This window comes from Geotrypetes seraphini, chromosome 1 (genome assembly GCF_902459505.1).
Source record: "Geotrypetes seraphini chromosome 1, aGeoSer1.1, whole genome shotgun sequence".
NCBI classification, from domain to species: Eukaryota; Metazoa; Chordata; class Amphibia; order Gymnophiona; family Dermophiidae; genus Geotrypetes; species Geotrypetes seraphini.
In genome coordinates, this window is record NC_047084.1 from 242,294,662 (window position 1) to 242,318,638 (window position 23,977).

At 42.1% G+C, this 23,977-nt stretch overlaps 1 protein-coding gene across 2 annotated transcripts in view; it reads left to right on the forward strand.

The window, feature by feature from the left end:
• KCNIP4 (potassium voltage-gated channel interacting protein 4) overlaps positions 1–23,977 on the forward strand; it is a 691,146-nt gene that overhangs the window by 199,224 nt on the left and 467,945 nt on the right. Inside the window, exon 1 of one of the 2 annotated variants that reach the window (XM_033948558.1) lies at positions 21,097–21,326. The exons of the other annotated variant lie outside the window; for it this stretch is intronic. Coding sequence (XP_033804449.1) covers positions 21,227–21,326 — 100 coding nt within the window. The 5' untranslated portion in view covers positions 21,097–21,226. Of the gene's footprint in view, positions 1–21,096; positions 21,327–23,977 lie in introns of those variants that run through there. 2 annotated transcript variants of the gene reach the window in all.

Consider the following 23,977-nt stretch of genomic DNA (forward strand, 5'->3'; position numbering starts at 1 on the left):
TTTTCTCACATATAGCCCCCCCATACACACACCCCGGACAAGTGGTTGAAATGGCCAGGAGCTATCATTCACTTCCAATTATTTCATTTCATCCTTGGTCAATATCAATTTACTTCTTCCTCCAGTCCATTTATCCACATGTTTTTCTTCACTTTGAATCACCCCTTCCCATCTTTGATTTCTTCCCCATACCACCTCTTCTTCTCCTAGCCTCCTTGCTATATTTTCCCTTTCAATCTGTAATCTTCCAGTCCTATGCTGGTTTATCCACTACATCTATCCTTACAAAACATTCCCGACCAAAAAATCGCCTAAGATTCTGGTTGTCCCAAAGGAGGGGCATTAGTCAACCGGACCAATTCCCCTCATCTCTACTTTCCGCATTTCCACCTCAGTTATAGAGACACTGCTCTTGTATGTCCTATCTAACTGCTGAGTTCCTAAATTTCCCTTCCCTTCCCACCTTTCTTCCTGTGCACCTAACAGTGAAGTTCCTGCTCTCTTTCTCTTCCTCAGTCAATTTTCAACTTGTCCCCTCCCCTTATTCTTCTGTCCCAATCTCCATTTTCTTCCACAAGAGCCTCTCTAAATACCTTAATTCTTGCACATTCCTAGTAAAAAAAAATCCAGATCCTATGCTCTTTTTCTTTGATATAGGGCTCCCCCACTACCTTTTGCCCAGCATCTACCTTCCTCTTACTGTCTGTTCTCCCTCAGCAAGCATTTGTTCTCTCTCTTCCACTTTCCTTCACCTCCAACATCTGCTATTTCCTCCCCCCCCCATATATATACAACAGCATTGGCTCTGCTCTCTCCTGTCTCTTCTGCCTGTTATGGAACTTTCAGCAGTCATGGTACTTTTAAGATCCTGGGATGGCCTACTGCAACAACACAATGTACAGAATGCTATGCCACAGAGCATATGCATGAGCTGAAGGCCTTTCATGTTCCCTGGGCTCTCCTCTGACTTTAAATTTTGTTACTAACATACATCTGCTCTGAGGCCCAGCACTGTTGTTTAACTTAACTGTTTATATCTGCTAGTCTCTGCCACTGCACACAATCAGTGCACCAAGAAATACCCAATAAGGCAAGCTGTTTGCCAAGGAAAAAATTAATTTTGTCACACTGGCAAAAAGACCACAAGAAAGGACTTTAGGACCCCTTCTTTGAAGTGAATATTAGAATGCAGCTTAAAATTTCATCTGTACTGTCCCCATCACAATGGAGCTATTATTAGCCAGTCCCAAATTCAGCTTCTGGAACAATAGGATTCTAACTTCTAAAAAAAATGGACTCCCTCTTTGCTTTAGCTTTCCTACTGCTGTTTCTTGGAATGTGGGCTGGAGTCTCAAACCTACTATCAGCAACGTTCCTTGAAACAAGCTGTAATGTGTGTTTGTGCAAATGATGGAGCATGCGGCATGCCCCTGTTGGAAGGATGGTGCAGTAGCTTTCCTCTGCTGTCAATCATTCTGTCATTAAATGCATTCTGCAAAGTTCTGATCCTCAAATGCTGTAAAATGGCTCTACACCTCCAATTTTTTTTATTTTTATTTATTTTTTGGGATTCTCTCTTAGCTTCCTTGGGGGCTGCTGCTGTTGGAACTGATGCTGAGTCTGCATCAGAGGATGAAAGGTTAGAGACATCCTTCACACTCTCCACTACTTTTTCTTCCTGTGAAATGTTCGTGGTCATACAGTATCACTTCCTACCTCATGTGGCTGTTCACCACCTATCATACAAACAACCAGTTTATTCAAACCTTATTTAGACACTAAGGGGCAAATTCTATAAACGGCGTCCCAACTATATGCGGCAGTAGGCATCCTATCACTGTCTAACCAGCCAATTGGGACGCACATTAAAAAAAAAAATCCTGTAGCAGTCTGTAGGTGTCTTTGCAAGCCTAGGGAGGCTTGAATGGCTGCCTAAGCTTGCCCAAGGCTAGACAGTGTGGTTTCACCCAGAAGTGGCCTTAGGTAAGCTTAGGTGGCCCAAAGTATCTCCCTGAAATGATCACAACCAGAGAATCTCCCTGCTGTGATCAGTTTAGCGGCCATGGCAGGGAACCCGTACCCCCAGCAAAGACTACTGGGAGGAGGAATGCTCAATCCCTCCTGCTGGAGCCCCCTAATGTCTGCCCCCACCTCCACCCCCAAATGTCTGCTGCAGGAGGAGTACCCAATTCCTTCTGCCACCCCCAAGACATCCCCTGGCAGGAGGTATGCCCAATCCCTCCTGCCACCACCCCCAAGACATCCCCCAGCATGAAGGTTGCCCAGTCTCTCCTGCCGAAACCTCCACCCCCCTAAGATCATCGACAGGAGGGATGCCCAATCCCTTCTGCCCGAACCCCCCTCCCAAAGATCATCATCAGGAGGAATGCCCAGTCCCTCCTTCCGGAACCCCCTACCCCGAAGGGCATGCCCCCTGAGCCCCCCCACAAGCCCCATAGTACCTTTTTTTAATTGACCTACCCCACCTTCCTGGTGCATCGTAGGATACACCAGGTAGGGGCCTAAGGCCCTGATTGGCCCAGTGCTTTAGGCCCCTCCCATGATCTGAACTTTTTTTTTTGGGGGGGGGGTTCCTGACAGGAAGGACTGGGCATTCCTCCTGCTGATGATCTTAGAGGGGTGGGGTTCTGGAAGGAGGGACTGGGCATACCTCCTGCCGGGGATGTCTCGGGGAGGGGGGGTTGTCTGGTAGGAGATTGTAGGCATCTATCCTGTCAGGGGATGACTTGGGGGTGGCGGCAGGAGGAGTTGGGCACGCCTCCTGCCACGGACATTGGGAGGGGGTTCCAGAAGGAGGGACTGGGCATCCCTCTGCTGGATGTAGGGGGGACAGGTTTCCTGCCCTGGCCACTAAACTGAACACATCAGGGAGATTCCCTTGCCGCGATCAGCTCAGCAGCTACCCGATTCTCTAACTGGCACCTGTGACATGGACGCTGGTCAGAGAATCATGGTGTTAGGCGGGCTTAGGCATCTGTACATGAGAATAGATGCGATTCTATATAGGATGCCCTTATGCAATTCTCAAAAGCCGCTTAGGTGACTTCTAAGACCTGGCATCCTATACATAATCCGGTCCTAAACTTTCAATCTCTTCAATTTGAGAAACCCTCACTTGATGATTCTCCCAGTTTAGTTCTTCCCAAATCTGTTCCATGCACTTCTCAGGAAGGAACAGGATACACTTACTATGATACTGCTGGCTTTACTTGCTAGTATCCTGACCCAACACAGACACACATATACACACCATGAGGTGCCTCTGCTTTCTTTTGTTCCAATATGGAGATGGGAGCAGTTAACTGATATTTTGAATTTTCACTGGCAAATATATCTGCAGTTGCTTGTACTCTCCTCATTATAAATTGTTCTCTATCTTAGCTGGTGGACTACATGGGTTCTAATATCCAAGTCCCTGACCATCATCTCTAGTGCTGCTGTTGGACCTAGTATCTAAGAAGGATCAACAACCTTTCCTCCTCTACTTGCCACACTTTTTCCCATGCCTGTCTCTAGCAAGCATCAAATGATTCAATGAGAGTGACAGACTCTCTATTATATAATGTACAGTACTTCCCTGAAATTCACGGGGGTTTTGTCCCCGTGAATTAAAAAAAAAACACAAATGCGGTTTTTTTGCCTGTCAAAAGGCAGGGGAGGCAGGAGAGGGCAGCTGGAGAGGCAGGAGGGGCAGCTGGAGAGCCGACGGATGAAGAAAATCGCTTGTGGTCTGCTTTGACATGCAGTTCCTGATTGGTGTAGCCCAACTTTACTACAGGAAGAGGCAGTCAGAGCAGACTGCGAATGAGTGAGTCCGTGATTTGTGAACCGCAAATGATGGGGGGGGAACACTGTATAGGGATTTGTACTGTTAATTTAAAAAAATGAGTGCCTGGTAAATTGATTTAGGAGCTCATTATTGAAAGAGAAAAATGAGCAAAAAGTGGCACAGAGCAGAAGATGGGCCGTTTTTGTTGATAAAATTTCCAAATTGCTATTTTCTAAACCCATTTTTAGACGGCTTTCTATGTAGTGCATCCAAATCGCAAGTGGGCATGTTGGGGGTATGTTTTGGGCTGGACTTAATACAGGTTTATGAATTGGACATTTTTCTGCAATAATGGAACACTGTAGGAAAATCCAGGGCCAAAATTGGATGTTTGAGGCTAGACCTGTTTCAAAAAGGTGACCAGATGACCACTGGGGCGATTAAGGTATGATTCCTCCTTACTCCTCCAGTGATCACTGACCCTCTCCCATTCCCCAAAGATGTGACTAAAATAGTACATACCAGTCTGTATGACAGCTTCAGATGTTATGGCCAGTCCTATTAGAACAGCAAGCAGGTCCCTGGTATAGCTTAGTGGTTGGTGCAGTGGACCATAGAGATGGGAACCCAGGCCCATATCCCACTCTAACTAGAGCACTTGTGGTGAAACATGTAAGCCCTCAAAAACCCACCCCAAACCTACATATAGGTGGCACAGGCAGGTGTAAGGGTTATTGTTGTGGTGTATAGTTAGGTTTTGGAGGCTCCACTTATAATGTAAGGGGGTAATGATAAGATGTGTACCTGGGGCCTTTTATGTGAAATCCACTGTAGTTCCCCCTAGGGTGCCCCACTGCTCTGCTGAGATGTCTGTGGCCAGTCTACTAAGAATGCTAGCTCCCCATACATCTTAATGGGAATTTTGGTGCATTTTTCCCTTGGATGTTTGGGGGTTTTTTACTTCCAAAAATGGTTGTAAAAGATAGATGCACAGAACTCAAAAACATATAACAAATGCCCAAATGGACATTTTTCTGGTTTGAAAATGGTCATTTTCTCTGCTTGATTTCGGAATACTTTTTCTTCCAAAATCGGATTCAGATATCATGTTGAAAATGCCCCTGCCCTTGTACCTTACCTATAGAATTAACCATGTTAAAAATATAAGTTCTAATGCCACAGTTTCTTCAATTGGAATTGACAGCAGTATCTTTAGTAGCTAGTTTCTTTTTGAAATTCCCTGCGAGTGCCTGATTAAGGGCTCCTATTACAAAGCCAAAGTATTGATCCCGCTGCTGCAAATGTGATGCAGCCCTAGGAACTGAATGGGCTGCATCGTATTTGTCATGGGGGAATCGCTAGCGTGGCTTTGTAAAATGGGCCCTAAATGTCTGATGCTAATTATCCCCCCTCTTTTATGAAGCCGTATTAGCCATTTATCACCTGCCGTGGTGGTAAAACTCTGATGCTCATAAGATTAAAAAAGCTTATTGCAGACTTCATAAAGAGGGGGGGGGGGAATATGTATTCTTTGATTCAGTTCAGCTTGAACGTTTATTACTTGATAGAATAGTGAAATAAAAATGTTTGTTTTGTCTGGTTGTTACGTTAAGGGTTTTAAACAAAGGTCTAAATATTTTCCAGGTTTTTGGAATTTTATCCTTGTTGCCTTTGTGATTTTACATTATAATTTTCTCTTAATCCTCTTCAATGTAGACTTGTTTGTAAAATTTCATTTTCACAACATGTTATTGAAATGAATGTGTGAAACAAAGAAACAAAACAAGTCCAACAATTAGGGGGGGGGATCCAAATGCATCCAAATGAACAGAAAAATTGTTGTGCTTGGTATACATCCTTAGATAAGGGACTGGGATCAGTATGGAGAAGGTACGAGTAAAAGAAGAAGTGGGTCAAGGTGGGCTGAGAGGGGGGTCTATAAACATTTACCTGACCCAGGATGCCCACAAATGAAAATGCATGAAATAGATTTGCATATAAAGAGGTTGCGCATAGCAAATTTATCTCATGCATATTCATTGTGGTATATCCTGAAAACCTGACTTGGCTGGTTGTGTGCCATGTTTTCAGTTAAGAAGGGCCCGCTCAATAGGTTCTGATGACACCAAAAACAAATGCCATAACAATAAACACCATGGCAAAAAATACTGAAAAATACCAGTCAGGTAAGAACATAAGAATAGCCTTACTGGGTCAGAACAATGGTCCATCAAGCCCAGTAGCCCGTTTCACGGTGGCCAATCCAGGTCACTAGTACCTGGCCAAAAACCCAAGGAGTAGCAGCATATCCATGCAACCAATACAGTGCAAGGCAGTGGCTTCTCCCATGTCTTTCTCAATAACAGACTTTGGGGACTTTTCTCCAGGAACTTTCCAAATCTTTCTTAAAACCAGCTACACTATCCGCTCTTACCACATCCTTTGGCAATGCATCCAGAGCTTAACTATTCTCTAAGTGAAAAAAAATTTCCTCCTAATGGTTTTAAAAGTATTTTCCTGTAACTGTCATCGAGTGTCCCCCTCCTAGTCGTTGTAATTTTTGATGGAGTGAAAAATCGATCCACTTGTACCTGTTCTACTCCACTCAAGATTTGTAACTTCAATCATATCGCATCTCCCCTCATCCATCTCTTTCCAAGCTGAGAGAGCAGCTAACCATTGAGTCTTTCCTCATAGAGAGGAGTTCCATCCCCTTTACCATCTTGGTCGCTCTTCTTTGAACTTTTTCTAGTGCCACTATATCTTTCTTGAGATAAGGAGACCAGAATTAAATGCAATACTCCAGGTGAGGATCACACCATGGAGCGATACTGGGGCATTATGACATTCTTAGTCTTGTTAACCATCCCTTTTTAATCATTCCCACATCCTGTTGCTTTCTGGGCTGCCGCCGCACATTGGACGGAAGGTTTCATCAATTCCATCGACATAATGAGGTAGTCATATGTGGAACTTTATTGCATATTAAGCCTCCCCATGAACCGCTATAGAAATGCCGGCTTTTCCTAATTATGCAGATGGTAAATCGTAATTGGAAAAATTATGATCGCCTCAATTTTCCTTTTTGGTGGACGAATTTATGCTCCAGCTATAGGTAGAAAAAATGAATGCTGACACGTTGAGGCATAGTAATTTATTTAAACTGGTTGGGGCCTGTTGACGTCTTTTATTACTTCATTATGGTTGTCTTTTGTCTTTAATTATTGTTTATTTTCACACACATCCAGGGAAGTGGTGAAGTGGGAGGGGGGCTATTTCTATCTTAATCTGAGCCCTTGAGTATAAACGATCCAGGGTGGGTGGGGGAGGAGGGTTGGGTTTACATTACTATTTTAAATAGGGAAAGGTTATTGAAAGAATCTAGTGTGTTGTGTATTTTATTGATTTGTCATTGGGGTGGGATAAAATAGTTGCTCTTGTATGTCTGTTAGATGAATGTGCTTTTTTTGATTTATTATATGTTTATATACTTGTCTATTGCACTGTTAATATTTGGAAAATCAATAAAGAATTACAAAAAAAAAGAGATTAAACTACGGTACACTGTGCTGTGCTTTGAATCTACTCTGTGAAAATGTCAAGAACCAACTCAGGCTAGCAGGCTTTAAATATTCTTTGGACTAATGGTGTTGGTGCAAAGTTGATATACTCAAGGTGAGAATAAACCCATGACATAAAACTACAAGTCATAATTGTATTATAATTGCCTTGTGTGATACCAGATTGCTACATTTAAGCAACTCCCCTCGAGTATGTAAACAACAGAAAAAGGCTAAAAGTAAACGAATTGCAAGAATATGGATTTATGCAAAGCTAGTGAATGATTTTTTGGGGATACATCAGGCTAATGGACCACAAATTTTTCCTATGAGCAATATGCTAATAGGGCTGCTTTCTGAGTCATTCAGTTTATAAATGGCCTCTATTTGTCATTTTTCTGTGATTAATGACTCAAGTACCATTACTGTAAGTACCATGCTGGTCCATGACTGCCTTCACCTGTGATTTCACTAGGTAGCCTCATAAACAAGGAGTTCTCTACCCAGTCTTCAGGACACACTAAGCTAGTTGGGTTTTCAGGATATCCACAATGAATAAGCATGAGAGAAATTTGCCTTCATAATATGCAGATCTCTGCCATGCTTATTTATTGTGGATATTCTGAAAATCAGACTGACTGGGTATGTTCTGAGGACTCCACTGAAAACTATTGCTCTTAAAAAATATATCTCCACTTGGATATTGTGTTCAATTTTGGAGAAGACTTGAAGTGATCCAGAGAAAGGTGACAAAAAATGATAGGATGTTTGCACTAAAAGATGAGAGGAAAGACTGGAAGCCCTGAATATGTATAACCCTAGAGTAAAGGCAGGACATGGGAGATATGGCCATGGTAATAATGGCCTTAGCTCAGGAGTGTCAAAGTTGGTCCTCGAGGACCGCAATCCAGTCAGGTTTTCAGGATTTCCCCCATGACTATGCACGGAGATCTATCTGCAGCACTGCTTTCATTGTAATGCTAATAGATCTCATTCATATTCATGGGGAAATCCTGAAAACCCGACTGATTGCGGCCCTCGAGGACCGACTTTGACACCTGTGCGGGCCTTAGCTTGTGGAAATGACTCCACATAAAAAAAACATGTTAAGGGCCATTTGTTACCACAGCTTATTATAACATAAGAACATAAGCAATGCCTCTGCTGGTCAGACCCTAAGTGAGTTGAGCATGTAAAATATAGAATAGCGATTAGTTATAAGTGCTATTATTCTATTAATTTAGAGGTGAATGAGGGAAATATGTATAGTTCCCATTTTACAATGGAAATACATGTATACTGTAATAGATTTCTTCAACAGGTTTTGCAACTGTTCAGAGGCATGTGTAAGTGGCAGTTACTTGATAGTTTGGATCTGGGGTATACTCCACTGCAGCAATTATGCTAACCCTGGCCTATAGTATCTATTACCACCTCAAAAATTCAGGAAAAAACTGGTCATTTTGCTTTTCTCCCTAACTAACTTCCTTTGTACAAATAACCTTTTAGAAATTCAACGCTTATGCCTGTAAACACCAGAAAGTATACTTGCATGTTTCAAAATTGTATAGAGGCTGACACTCACGGAGTCTTAGGCCACACCCATTGTATCCCAGGCTACACTGGGAAGGAGGTCTAAGGCCCTGATTGACTTAGGTGTCTAAAGTTGGAGGGAGTAAGCGTCCTCTGGCTGGCCTTTCTTTGACAAAGGTATGGGGGGGTCTGGAGGTTTGGGGGTATCAGTGGTTGGAGGGGTGTTGGGGGTTCTGGGAGTGTCATCAGGAGGAAGTAGCATCCCTCCTGCCTTTCTTCAACTGGAGAGGGGGTGAGGTTCATGGGATCGAAGGGGCTGATCGAAGGGGAGTTTGTATCCCTCCTGCCATTTTTGGATTTCGGGGGGGGGGGGGGGAGTGTCAGCTGGTTGTGAGAGTCGACGGAAGGAGGGAGTGAGCCAAGGATGAGGAAGGAGGGATTCTCTTGCCGCGATCAGCTTAGCAGGCTGTGTCTACTTTTAACATTTGAGGCATGATTCTGTATTTGGCACCAATGACATGGGCACCAATTAAAGAATTGGGAGGTAAGTTTATTAAGACAGATGCAATTCTATATAGGATGCCAGCACATGATTCTCAGCCGCTTCTTAAGTGGCTGCTGAGACCGGTGTTCTAGACAGAATTAGCCCCTTTGTGTTTGGCAAAGACTTTTGTAAAATACAAGGGGAAAGGTGAACATCTTGACAATGTCCCATTTCCCATATAGAGCTTCTATACAAAATGAAGTTTCACATATTCTTATCTACACTGTGACAATATATCCCAGCTGCAAACTTTAGAAGCGTGACCAGTTATATAATTTTTGTTCTTACTGTACACATTTCTCTTTATCCAAGTCATTGATTATCTACCATCCTTGGTGGAAGACCTTATAAAATTCCCCAATTACTGTATATCTATAACTATCCATCTTATCCCATTTTCCATTGGCAAAATCTTCAGAACTTCAAACTAGGGAAGCTTTGGTCATACAATTAGCATTCAAGGATGATGTGATCTTGCAGACTAGTAATTGGCTATTTCCAATTCACTAGCAGCAATCTAGTTGGTTTCTGAAGAACTGTACCCAGTTGGTATCAACTAGATTACCTCACGACTTGCAGTATTGCTCAGTCCATGTCCTAGTTTTAGTCACTTGTTGCTTTGTTTTTATCATTTTTTTCCTTGTGCCAGCTTTTAATAGATGAAAGTGGAAGTATGTTTTCAATTCTGTAACCTCCTAATTGTGTTTCTGTTGCTGAATTTATCAGTAGACAAAATAGGCAGCTACCTTTGGGCTCTGGAATGAAAAGTATGCTTCCTTCTTTGTGTCAAGCGCCCAGCCTGGAAGAGGTCTCAGGAGATCAGGGACCTTTTGGAGGCAACCACTGAAAAAAATGCTTCACCAGTGGCAAACACAGTATACTGTAGAGACCATAGAGCAGTACAAGGAACTGTAATGTCCCTTTACCTTAGCAGTATAAGAACAGGGAAAAAAAATATGGTTTTGATCTCAGAGACTCAGGAATAAGATACAAAATAAGAACAAAGTAAGGCTGTAACAGAGAAACTCAGGAACAATATGCAAAATATGAACATAGCAGAAATCCAGGAGCTCATAAACAAGAAAAACAACAATAACACTAGAACAAGATCAGCACAATGAACTAGCAATAGAGAAGCCCAGAGTCAGGGCAGAAATACTCTAGCAGTCTGATATTCAGAGCTATTTAGCTTGCTTATGTGCTAATATTCAGTGTGAGATGGCTGCTGAATATTAATAGCTAATGAATAGCTGGCTATCTGTGAAATTCAGACCGCTGGTCTAATCTAATCTAATACAAGTTTCTGAATTGCTTTAATACCATTTAGTTCAAGGCAACTTACATAAAAAAGCCATAATAATTCTATGGGAAAATACAATTCCTTGGATGAAAAGATGTCCTTACAATTCTTTAACTAAAAATGCTGACTTTAGAATCTACCATATAAAAATGTCTTCAACATCCTATGAAATTTCAAATAACTAATGTCTGCCCTTATTTGAATAGGAAGGTCATTCCAAATAACAATATCAGCATATGTAAAAGAAGAATTAAATTGATGTTTAAACCCCTCTAAAAGGAGGGAACTCCAATAAAAATGAATATTAGATGAATAATGCAAACGTGTAAAGACCAACGTGAGATGATCGGAAGCTTCTGCCTATATAATAAGATGAATCAGACAAACAGTTTTAAACTCGCATGTTTCTCTATAGGCAGCCAATGAAGTTTCTTATAAAATATAGAAAGGCTATCGTGTTTCTTCAGACCATATATCAATATTACTGCAGTATTTGAATCAGCTGCAATTTTATTTTATTTTTTTACCATTTTTGAGTTTAAGTTCACATACAAAGAATTACAATAATTGAGTTGTGGCAATATCAGCATCTGAACCACCAATGTAAAATGATGTTAAAAAACTAAGGTCCTCTTCTATTAAACTGCGCTAGCAGTTTTCTAGCGAGGGGAGCCACACTGAATGGCCCGCGCTGCTCCTGACGCTCATAGAGTTCCTATGAGCATCGGGAGCAGCGCAGGCCATTCAGCGCCACTCTCTGCGCTAAAAACTGTTAGAACAGTTTAATAGAAAAGGGGGGTAAGATTTCACCAATCTCAACTGTCTTGTTATATACATGGTTTTCTTTCATAAATTTGTGATTTGATCCTTGTATGTTAAGGAGGGGTCCAAAATAACCCCTAATACTTTGGTTGATTTTTCAGCTTTATAAGCTAAGTCGAGCAGCCAAATTGGGTCACTTAAATAGTGTGTCCCTCTGAATATCAAAATGTCTGGCTTAAATTTTTACATTATATTCTCTTAATCACAGGATTCTCCAGAAACACGTTGTATTTCTATGAAATTATCACTTAAATATCCTGTTGATCATACATTCAATAGTGAAGTGCTCACTATTGAATGTATGAGATGAAGTGCTCAGCCCACAACCTAAAGTGCTGCCAAAGGAACCATCATTACACTTCACAGTTCCCAGTCCACATAAACGAAAACCTGAAAGTTGTAAAGAATAATCACTTATCTTCAAGATGTTATCACTGGTGGAATCCACGGTTCCTACTTCACTGACATGCCTGTACTCTTATTTTCTCATACTGATTACCGAGTCGTCCCTTCGACTCGAGTTTCGCTAGTGATAGGCTTCCTCAGGAAGGAACGCTACAAAAGCAAGAAAAATGTGTACAACTAAAACCATTGTGACCAGAAATGGCCCACTATTGAATATCCAGGCTCATCCCTGATCACAGGAGTCCGCCCGATTAACTCCCTTGGTTGGAATATCAGGCCATAGGTCTTTTTTGTCTGGCCCATGTAAACTATTCAGGATAGAAGGCATGATGCTAGCATAAACATATGACACAATCACCAAAGTTCAGCGTACAGTTCTAATCCTCGGTACCAAATAGCTCTCCATGGGGATGTGGAACCCCAAATCCCCAGGCCACTGATCCAAGACAAGCTCCAGCATTCCTTTAAGCATCACTCAGCCTATTAGAATTATTCCCCTAAAAAGTGCAGGGACTGTGCTGATTTTGTTAAAAGCATTTTTAGAACTGATGTTTTGAGGGCAATAAGAAGCTGAAAATTTACATCATCAGAATGCTAATTAATAGCATTTAATTTAAACAGACATTTATATCCTGCCTTCACCCCAGGGGTTTAAAGAAGAGAACAGCTAAATAAAGTATTATAATTTTTCAAAACATCATCACAAAACCAGTCCTAATAACAAATAAGTGCATAACAGTACATCATCACTACATGTTCTGACCACTGCTGTGTGTTCTATAGGAGGAATGATCTCATCTGAGTATTTCTTATTCATTAACAATCTACAGCACACTCAAGAGATGGTATTATCCCTTAATTTACTCATTTTATCTTTAAGTTATAATTTATCATAATAATACACTAAGATACAATTATAGACATAACACAGAGCGTTCGTACATAAAGTAGGATACAAAAGTTTAGACAGCCTTAGTTAAATTGTGTGCCTCAATAAATCTCTAAGTAAATATAAGCTGGCTCAATCTTGAGAACATGATGATCTCGCATTTCAGCAGGATGTGTACAAGGTCTAATCTAGAAATGTATTCCCGTATCAACCGTTTTATCAAGGCAGTTCTATAACAAGGCACCTGGTAGGAACCTGTTCTATTAACTGCTATCTATTGTTTTAATTAAGCAGCATTGGAAACTGTACAATAAACATAAATAATAATACCAGTTTATATACCGCAGGACCGTGAAGTTCTATGCAGTTTACAATGATTAAAAGATGCTACAAACTGAGTAGAATTATTAAGGCATACTGTTGTAACTTCACTGGAAATGTCCAGTTAGCTCTTGTAATCCGCCTTGAACTGCAAGGTATAGGCGGAATAGAAGTCCCTAATGTAATGTAATGTAATGTAATGTAACCAATTTAGGGTTATATAAGGGTTAGGGTTAGGGTCACACACACATATATATATATATATATATAAGGAATATAGGGGCCCATTAACCAAACTCCAGTTAAAAGTGGCCTTAGTATGTCCATACATGGGTCATTCCTGCACCCTAAGGCCATTTTTACCGGTGGGGTAAAAAGGCTGATATGTACGGGTGGGTAGAGGGACCTTGGGGTGACAGTGTCTGAGGATCAGAAGGCAACAAAACAGTGTGACAAGGCAGTGGCTCTAGCCAGAAGGATGTGGGGCTGTATAGAAAGAGGCATACCCAGTAGAAGAAAGGAGGTGTTGATGCACCTGTACAGGTCGTTAGTGAGGCCTCACCTGGTATACTGTGTTCAGTTTTGGAGGCCATATCTGTCTAAGAATATAAAAAGTCTTGAAGCGGTCCAGAGAAAAGCAACAAAAAAGGTATGGGGCTTGCGCCAAAAGACATACAAAAAGAGATTGGAAGACCTGAATATGTATACCAGGGCTGCCCAAGTCTGGTCCTCAAGATCTACTGGAAGGCCAGGTTTTCAGGCTATCCACAATGAATATGCATGAGAGAGATTTGCCTGCACTGCCTTCTTGGTATGCAAATTTCTCTCATAAGAACATAAGAACATAAGCAGTGCCTCTGCCGGGTCAGACCATAGGTCCATCCTGCCCAGCAGTCCGCTCCCGCGGCGGCCCAAACAGATCACAACCTGTCTGAATCATCTGAAGGCTCCCCTGCCACCATTGGCCTCCCAATTTGGTCCTGCCTTCCCATCGAAGTCCCAGCCCTCCGGTCCTGCACATGCACGACCTGGTTGGTTATACTCATTACCTGACAAACTTCTATACTTTTGTACATCCCAGCTCCTCCCTCAGTATCCCATGATCCCTTTATCCCTCAGGAATCCGTCCAATCCCTGTTTGAATCCTTGGACCGTACCCTGCCCTGATCACTTCCTCCGTAGCGCATTCCAAGTGTCCACGACCCTCTGGGTGAAAAAGAAACTTCCTTGCATTGTTCTGAACCTATCTCCCTTCAGTTTCTCAGAATGCCCCCTTGTATTTGCTGTCCCCTTCAGTCTGAAGAATCTGTCCCTATCCACCCTCTCTATGCCCCTCATGATCTTGAAGGTCTCTATCATATCTCCCCTGAGCCTCCTTTTTTCCAGAGAGAAGAGCCCCAGCCTATCCACCTCTCGGCGGATGAGCAGTGTTCCAGCCCTTTTACCATTTTCGTTGCTCGCCTTTGGACTCTCTCAAGTACCGCCATGTCCTTCTGAGTGCGGCGACCAGTAATGAACGCAGTATTCCAGATGCGGACGCACCATCGCGTCGATACAATGGCATGATGACTTCCCGTGTTCTGGGTGTTAGCCCTTTTTATGATGCCCAGCATCCTGTTGGCTTTTTTCGAGGCTGCCGCGCACTGTGCAGATGGCTTCAGTGATGCATCCACCAGCACACCCAAGTCTCTCTCGAGTCTGCTGTCTCCCATCAATACCCCCCCTAATTTGTAGCTGAACAACGGGTTCTTTTTCCCTATATGCATGACCTTGCATTTGTCCACGTTGAAGCGCATTTGCCATTTGTTTGCCCAGTCTTCCAGCTTGTCCAGGTCTCTTTGTAGGTCCTCACACTCCTCCCTGGTCCTAACTCTGCCGCACAGTTTGGTATCGTCTGCGAATTTTATAACCTCACACTTTGCCTCCTTTTCCAGGTCATTGATGAATATGTTAAAGAGTAACGGCCCCAGCACCGATCCCTGTGGCACACCGCTCGTGACTCCCCGCCAGTCAGAGTATTGACCCTTTACTCCAACCCTCTGCAGTCTACCCGACAACCAGTGCTCGATCCATCTGTGCACATCCCCTCCCACCCCGTGGTTCCAAAGCTTCTTAAGTAGCCTTTCATGTGGCACCTTGTCGAAAGCCTTCTGAAAATCGAGGTAAATGATGTCTATGGGCTCCCCTTTGTCCATGCGACTGCTTATTCCCTCAAAGAAGTACAGCAGGTTCGTTAGGCACGACCTCCCCTTACAGAATCCGTGCTGGCTTGTTCTCAGTAGGCCATTCCTCTCAATGTGCTCGCAAATGCCGTCCTTGATCATAGCTTCCACCATCTTCCCTATAATTGAAGTCAGGCTCACCGGCCTGTAGTTCCCGGGGTCACCCCTCGATCCCTTCTTGAAGATGGGTGTGACATTTGCCAATTTCCAGTCCTCTGGTACCTCACCCGTTTTCAAGGATAGGTTGCAAACATGTTGGATTGTGCCCGTTATTTCCTGTCTTAGTTCCTTCAGAACCCTTGGGTGGATCCCGTCCGGGCCCGGTGATTTGCCGCATTTTAACCTGTCTATCTGTTTGAGGACATCCTCCTTACTTACCTCTATGTGTTCTAATTTCTCAGCCTGTTCCCCACTCATGAGGTCCTCTGAGTCCGGTATATTAGAAGTGTCTTCGCTCGTGAAAACCGACGAGAAGAACGTGTTCAACCTCTCAGCTACCTCTTTATCCTCCTTAATCACTCCCTTCCTGTCCCCATCGTCCAACGGCCCCACCTCCTCTCTCGCTGGTCGCTTCCCCTTAACGTAACTGAAGAATGCCTTGAAGTTTTTCGCCTCCCTGGCCAGCCCCTCTTCGTATTTCCCTTTTGCTTTTTTAACCTCCCGGTGGCATTCCTTTTGGCATTTCCTGTGCGCCTGACGGTTTTCCTCTGTTGGGTCCTTTTTCCAACTCTGGAAAGATACTTTTTTGTCTTTTATCGCCCTCTTTACTTCTATTGACATCCAAACCGGGTCCTTTGATCGCTTGTTCTTGCAGCCTTTCCTGAAACTGGGGACGTACATTCTTTGCGCTTCCTGCAGGGTGTCCCTGAATAGGGTCCAGGCGCTTCCCACAGTCTCCATCCTAAAGATGTTTCTGAGCTTCCTCCCCACCATTTCCCTCATAGCAACATAGTTCCCTTTCTTGAAGTTCAGCGCAGTTGTTGCGGTCCTCCTAACTATGGGTGTCCCTCTTTCTAATGTGAATCTGATCATGTTGTGATCACTGTTTCCTAGCGGTCCTCCCACTTCTACCCCTCTTGCAGGCCCCCCTAAACCGTTTAGGATGAGGTCAAGAGTAGTACCCCCTCGCGTCGGTTCTTTGACTAGTTGCTCCATGAAGCAGTCCTTCACAGCTTCTACAAATCCTGTCTCCCTCGTGCAGTTGGAGTGACCCGTACTCCAGTCTATCCCTGGGTAGTTGAAGTCCCCCATCACTGTTACACTTCCAGTCCTGCACTCCTGTTTCAGTTCCGCTTCCAAGTCGTGTCCGACTCCCTCTGGTGTACCAGGTGGTCGATAGTAAAGCCCCAGTTTTATGCCCGCACCCTTGTTTCCCGTGGATATCCTGAAAACCTGGCCTGCCAGTAGATCTCGAGGACCGGGCTTGGGCAGCCCTGATGTATACTATTGAGGAGAGGAGGGACAGGGGAGATATGATACAGACATTTGAATACTTGAAAGGTATTTCTGGTTGAGGCAAGGTGAGCCTTTGAAATATGGGGAACAGCTACTCTATTGTCATTTAAAGATCTCAACGAGTGACTAGATGTGTAACATAACACTAGATTAAAGAGATATAATGGTTGTAACTCAAATAATGCCCTATGTGCCAGCATCATGATTTTAAATTTAATTCTAAATTTCATTGGTAACCAATGGAATTTCAAATATAATGGAGTTACATGGTCATAGATGTGTGCACGACCTAACAACCGAATTGCCACATTTTGTATTGTTTGTAAACTTTTCAGTTGCCCAACTGTTATTCCCACATATACCAAGTTGCCATAATCCAATTTAGATAGAACAAAAGCATGTGCTCCACTAAGAACTAGATCTAGAATTGCTTTGCCTCTTGTCGGTTTCAGAAGCAGCTGCTTCATAAAGTAGTCCAGATGTTACATTTACCCAGTCAATATCAGGGTAATTGAAATCACCCATTATTATTGTGTTACCCAGTTTGTTAATCTCCTTAATTTCTGATAATATTTTAGTATCTATCCATTCATCCTGAAAGGTGGACGATAGTGCACTCCTATCACTATCCTTTTCCCCCTTAAACACATAATTTCTACCCTTAGGGATTCCATGGTGTGTTTCTGCTCCTGTAAAATTTTGAGTCCATTTGATTCAAGCCCTCCTTAACATATAATGCTACGCCTCCACCAATTTTATCCACTTTATTACTATGATATAACTTATACCCGGGTATGACAGTGTCCCATTGGCTATCTTCCTTCCACCAGATTTCAGAGATGCCTATTATATCTATCTTTTCATTTAGTGCAATATATTCTAACTCTCCCATATTGTTTCTTAGGCTTCTGACATTTGCATACAGACATTTCAAACAGTGTTTGTCATATCTATTTACAATTTGCTCAGTAGTTGGCATAGATAATTTGCAATCCTTAAAATCAGCTTGCTCATTATTTAAGGAAACCTGGTCTACTGTGGCCTGTATTGCAATCTCATTATCGGGATGCTCTATCTTCCCTTTTATGATTATATATAGTAACATAGTAAATGATGGCAGATAAAAACCTGCGCGAGCCATCTAGTCTGCCCAGGAGTCTCACACTCGTCATCCAGTAATTATTCATTTACTTGCTAAATTCCTCTATTAGATGTACTCCTCTCCACCTCCCTCCAAAGACCTGCACTCAATTGATAAGAATGTGGTATAAAATGTGCTTATTTGTTTCTGATCCATTTTCATATGTACAGGATACAGACGGTAGAATTAATTATGCCATTGGCGTATTGCCATTACTACATGATCACTTACTACCATTCATTATGTAAGCAATATGGACTGATTTTGTACAGGTTGCCGGTCTCGGCAGTCACCTAAGCAGCTGAGAATCGCATACTGGCATCCTTCGGTCATCTAGCGGTTCAACCAATTCTCTTCCCGACTTCTTGCTTTTAATATACCTAAAAAAGTTTTTACTGTGTGTTTTTGCTTCCAGTGCAATCTTATTTTCAAGGTCATCTTCCTTATTAGCATCTTGCATTTGACTTGATATTCCTTGTGCTGTTTACAATTCAGTTGGATCCTTCTTGTACTTTCTGAAGGATTCTCTTTTAGATCTAATAGTTTCCTTCACCTCACTCGTTAATCACTCCAGCTGTCATTTGGTCTTTTTTACGCGTTTTTTAAAACATCTCACTAACTCTATCCTCTTCCTTCAATCCACCATGAGCCCTTTTTTCTTTATCCCCTCCTTCCATCTAGTATGTGCCCCCTCTCTCATCTCCTCTTCCTTCCAACTTCTGCTCCCCTCTCTCTCTTCCACACTTCCATTCAGTGTCTGCTCACCTCTCTCTCTCCCATTCTGCGTCTGCTTTTCTCTCTATCTCTCCTCCCCGCTTCCATCCAGCTCACCTCTCTCGCTTCCCCCCCCCCCACTTCCATCCAGGATCTACCCCCCTCTTTCGCCACACAATAAATCTGAAGTGGCAAACAATAAACCTGAAGCATCACTCAACCTCTTCCCTTTGTCAGGCCAACTCCCTCTCTTCCCCTCACCTTCGTGGGAGCTTTTCAAAATCAAAGTTTTCTTTCTCTGATGTGGCAGCCATTCTCACAATTTGCACATGGCTGCCCTGATGCTTCTCCTATGATGTGATCCACCCAGGTGGAAACAGGATGTTGTGTCAGAAGAGAAGTTTGAGACAACTGCGTGCAGCATGTGAGAACACCTGCTGCATCATGGCCCTTCTGAGAGAGAAAACTTTCATTTTGATAAGCGACCACATGTGCTATGACAGCCTCCCCAGCAATCAGTGTGAGGCCTTTTTACTAAAGCTTAGTGTGCGCTAACAGAATGAATGAATGCTAAATGCTGAACTTCCTATTTTATACCTATAGGCCACATGGAATTTAGGGCTTAAACAGCATCTAAGTCCTAGGTGTCATTCAGCACACTTGCCAATCAACCGCTAGGCGCCATTTATAGAATATCACCTAGCAGTACCTAACCATTCTTAGGCACTGCTAGGCATTGAATCCTTAGGCACACTGCCATTTAAGCCAGGGTTTTCTTGGCCTAAATGAGTGTGCCTAAGGTAGGCGCTTAACATAGCCTAAGTCATTCCACACCCAAACTCTGCCCCAAATCCACCCTTAACCATGCTAGGTGCTTTGGTGTAGATGTCTACCGTGAGGTGGTAGGGCCTGCTGGGTGGATGAGTGTGGTACCCTTTCATCCAGCCAACTTCTTTTAGGTAAGGGGGTGTCAGGGGGTGTCACAGAGTCGGAGGGTGTCGTGGGGCGGTGGTTGGGGGGATTCGAGGGGGAGGTTGTGGGGGAGTCTGGCACAGGCAGGAGGGCCTGGGATCCCTCCTGTCCATATCTTAGTGGGGGTGGGGGGTAGGAGGGGGTCGCTGGGGTAGGAGGGGTTGGGCTCCCTCCTGGCCAGATGGTATTGAGGGTGGAGGTTTTGCCGGGGCAGGAGGGGTTGGGCTCCCTCCTGCCTGATCGGATTTGGGGTTGGGGGCTGCATCGGGGCTCCCTCCTGCCTGGATCGGTTTGCGAGGCACCTACTGGCATATTAAATTTTTTTTAATGGATTTTAATAATTTCTAATGGTGTTTTCAATTAACAGTGCCGATTTAGCCAATTAAGAAAATTAAATTAGGCACCTAGATTGGCTAAGCATGCCAATTTAGGCCCCTAACTAAAGGCATCTTTTATTCAATCAGAGCCTTAGCAAGTGCTAATATTTGCTAACATGCACTAGGTTTATTAAAAGGGCCCCTAAAAGCCTGTCTGTAGGTGATGTATGATGTCAATATTACTTTCACTCCAAACTTAGGGCTCCTTTTACAAAGCCATGGTAAAATTCCCCTGAGGCAAATGCATCGAAGTACATTCAGTTCCTATGGGCTTCAGTGCATTTGCCGCAAGAGAATTGCTACTGCAGCTTTGTAAAAGGGGCATTTACTGCTTCTCCTCCCTTTCTTTCCCCCCTTTTCTCTACTTTTCCCTTGACAAATGGTGCAATTTTCTGAAATTGCAAACTGTTAAGATACAAAAATAACAATTAAAATATATTAACTGTGTTTGAGGGGGCATGAATGGAAAGTCCTTGGAAGTTAAGGGTCTGTACCAGAAGGAAAATCTTCTAAAAGCTAACTTTCACTTCTGCATATTTCTGCTGCTTCTTGAAGAAGATTTGTTTGCTAAAAATCTATTGTTTTTGTGGATCCATAGTATTATATGTGGATCTTGGGGGGGAAAATCAGGAGTTGAAAAGCAATTCACTGACAAAAATTTTCATTTTTCCCCAATTAGCATATTATTTTTTATTATTATATAAGGCCTTATTATCCCCCCTCCAATATGAATCTACCCTTTAGTTTAGCTTTTGTTACCTAGGCAACTATCAACAACAATGCTAGCAGCAACAGTGTGTGAAAAAGCAAATTCTCAAATGTTTAGCTAATACTCCAAGCACGTCATTTTTACTGGGGATGCTTACAGGATGGCCTTTTGGGTCCTATGGTGATCACTGCTTTCCTTCATGCTTGGATGTCTTTCTGTGTGACAGTGATAACAGTGAGCAAATGGATAATCCTGACAGGCCTGAGTTTATCCCTCTGCCACTTCTGGCCTCTGCTAGTGTAGACAGGATGTATTTTCTCCCTCATCTCTCTCTCTCGTTCTCGCTCTCTCTCCTCTCACTTTCTTCCCTGGCTGTAGCCTTCTTAATGTAGGTTTAATGGATTTAAGAAAGAGAGTCAGGCAGGAGAGCTGTTTCCTCAGTAGCTGTGGTCAGACCATGACCTAGCTCACCATGAATTTGGAAGGGCTTGAAATGATAGCAGTTCTGGTCGTGATTGTGCTGTTTGTTAAAGTGTTGGAACAGTTTGGGCTGATTGAAGCAGGCTTCGAAGGTAAGTGAGTGGAATTTTTTTCTCCTGACTTTTAAAGTCCTTCTACTGTGATTTCTATTGCAGTGACATTGGACGGGAATGCAAAAAAAAAAAACCTGGAAATTAGGCTCTGTGAATTGATTTACACTCCGTGTATATTCTGTTATGCTTTTGTTGCTCATAATGGTGTCTTTAATGCTCGACTTTAAAGGTGGCATTTTTATTGTAGTTAGATTTTTCTGAATAGCATGTGAGATCTGCATCCTTTTCTGACACATCTGCAATATGCTTTACTGCCGGAAAGTACATTAATGCTTCAGATAACACCCCTCTACTACCTTAAAAATGCCCTCAAGATAGTTAAAATAGACATATTTTACTGCAAATTGTAATTAGAAGAGGATTTAGAATAAGAGTTGGAAAAACAATGATAGAACATTTAAGCCCTATGTTGTATGAATATGCACTTTAAAAGAATATTAATATTCCCAATGAAAAGAATGCAATCCTCATCTCACAGATGTGTATTCTGCATAATCCAATTATACTTTATACAGGTGTTTTGCTTGTTTTCCCATGTAACAATGAGGTTACAAGTTGAATTTGCTGTTGCTGCTTCTATTGTTTGACCATGCTATCATTTAAAAAAAATAAAATAAAATCCAGTATATCAGAAATTATATTCTTTATTTTCCTAAACTCTGAGAGAGATGGAAAAGGAAATTGGACTCTAAGCTATGTATTGTCTTATCTACGCAGTGATTTTCAACTTGTGTAACTTTGGATGGATTATCTGCTGTCAAGCACTCATTTTCTGGGGCCGTCTTTGAGATGTGATCTGTCCATGCTGGCATGAAATTTTATTTATGAAAATGAAGCTAAACGCTGAGCATAAACACATCAGTGTGATTTAGGCTGTTGCTGTTCCTCTTTGTGTAGCTTTTTCAAATTCATGATCATTTTCTGTGAATGATGCTGCTTTAGAAAGTTCAATAGATGCTATTTGCTTTATTCACACTGTTCAGACTAGAAACATTTGTTTAGCTAATACTATCTAAATTGCATCTTGAGGAAATGATTGTGTCGCCTAAAAGCCTGCTGTTTGTGATCTGATCTATTTATATAAAGAAGGTGATACTGGATGCTGTCTATTGCCATTATATGAAGGGGTGCTGAAAAGTTCTCAGCCCAACCAACTTTCTAAATTCTCAGCATTATTTTGCCATTGTAGCTGAAAAGTGATATTTCTTAAAGCACCAATTTGCAGAAACGGAATTCTATGTTTTGGACTGTTTCAGATCACTGATTGAACCATATTCACGTCATTCTCTTCATGGTTGGGCTGATCTTCTGCAGTTGAAACCTTTCCTTAGCATTTACCTTAAGAACTAGAGTACTACTTCCCTTTCTGTTTGGAAAATATTATTTAGTAGTACCGTGATCATATAACACAGAAGGGAAAAAGTTTTTGTAGTTTTGTTCAGTTTAGGGGAAAAAAAAGCTATATCGTTAGATTTACTTGTATTGAAGTAGGTCATTCATATGGATATTTTCAGTTTTGACTTCACATCTGGAAGAACATAAAATAACATTTTTCTTCATAGAACTATGTATAATTTTGAAAAGAGAAAAAAGAATAATCTCCCAAAACCCCAAGAAAAGGAACTAGATGAGGGGGAGAGACAACCTGTAGAGTGGTGAACTGCTACCACTCAAAGAAATATAATAAATAATATCAAATATTTTAGTTTTTAGCCCTCAGTCACACAGCCTCCCTCCGGGAGCCCCCAGAAGTAACGGCTGTCACTGGCTTACACCCAACAGGGTGTTCTGTGAAACATCCCCGGGCTCTCTGTGAAATTTAGTGATAAATAACACACAAAAAAGTGCTATAGGTGCAATACACTAAATCAAAAAACCTTCTGGGGCTCCCGGAGGGAGGCTGTGTGACTGAGGGCTCTCTAAAAACTAAAATATTTGATATTATTTATTATATTTCTTTGAGTGGTAGCAGTTTCACACAACTCTACAGGTTGTCTCTCCCCCTCATTTCTAGTTCCTTTTCTTGGGTTTTGGGAGATTATTCTTTTTTGAGTGTTGCTCCATCTCCCATTTTTCGGGTTCTTGCTAGTATCAGTTAATTTTGAAAGAAACATAAGGCTTTGGAAATAAACAGGAAAACAGTGCAATGAATTGGCATATTGTGTCTATGAAACTGCACGTAAATCATTCATCTAGAAAATTCCTTTTGGAGTACGTGCATGATAACGAGGAAAAAGTGAAGAGCAGGATCATGCAATGCTGCTATGCTGTACTTTATAGAAAATGTTATTAATCACACTTTTGCCTTAATGCTATGTCATTCTGAAAGTTCTTGTATTGTTGTCATAGTTTCCTTGCTTTAAGCTCAATAACTAAAAAAAATATACATATTGTACAGCTGGTATTTCTAGCACGGTTTTTTTTTTAGTATTTAGAGCATGTTAATTACTGTAATGGTAATGTATGCATATGCATTTAAAATCTCCATCATTTCCATTAGATCAATTGGTCATTTAAAGAGCTAATTTCCATACCACCATCTGCCATAGTGAACACAAACTAGCTAATATTCAATATGAATTAACTGGCTGGATTGACCGCCATACTGGTTAACTTGCTTGTGTGTGGCT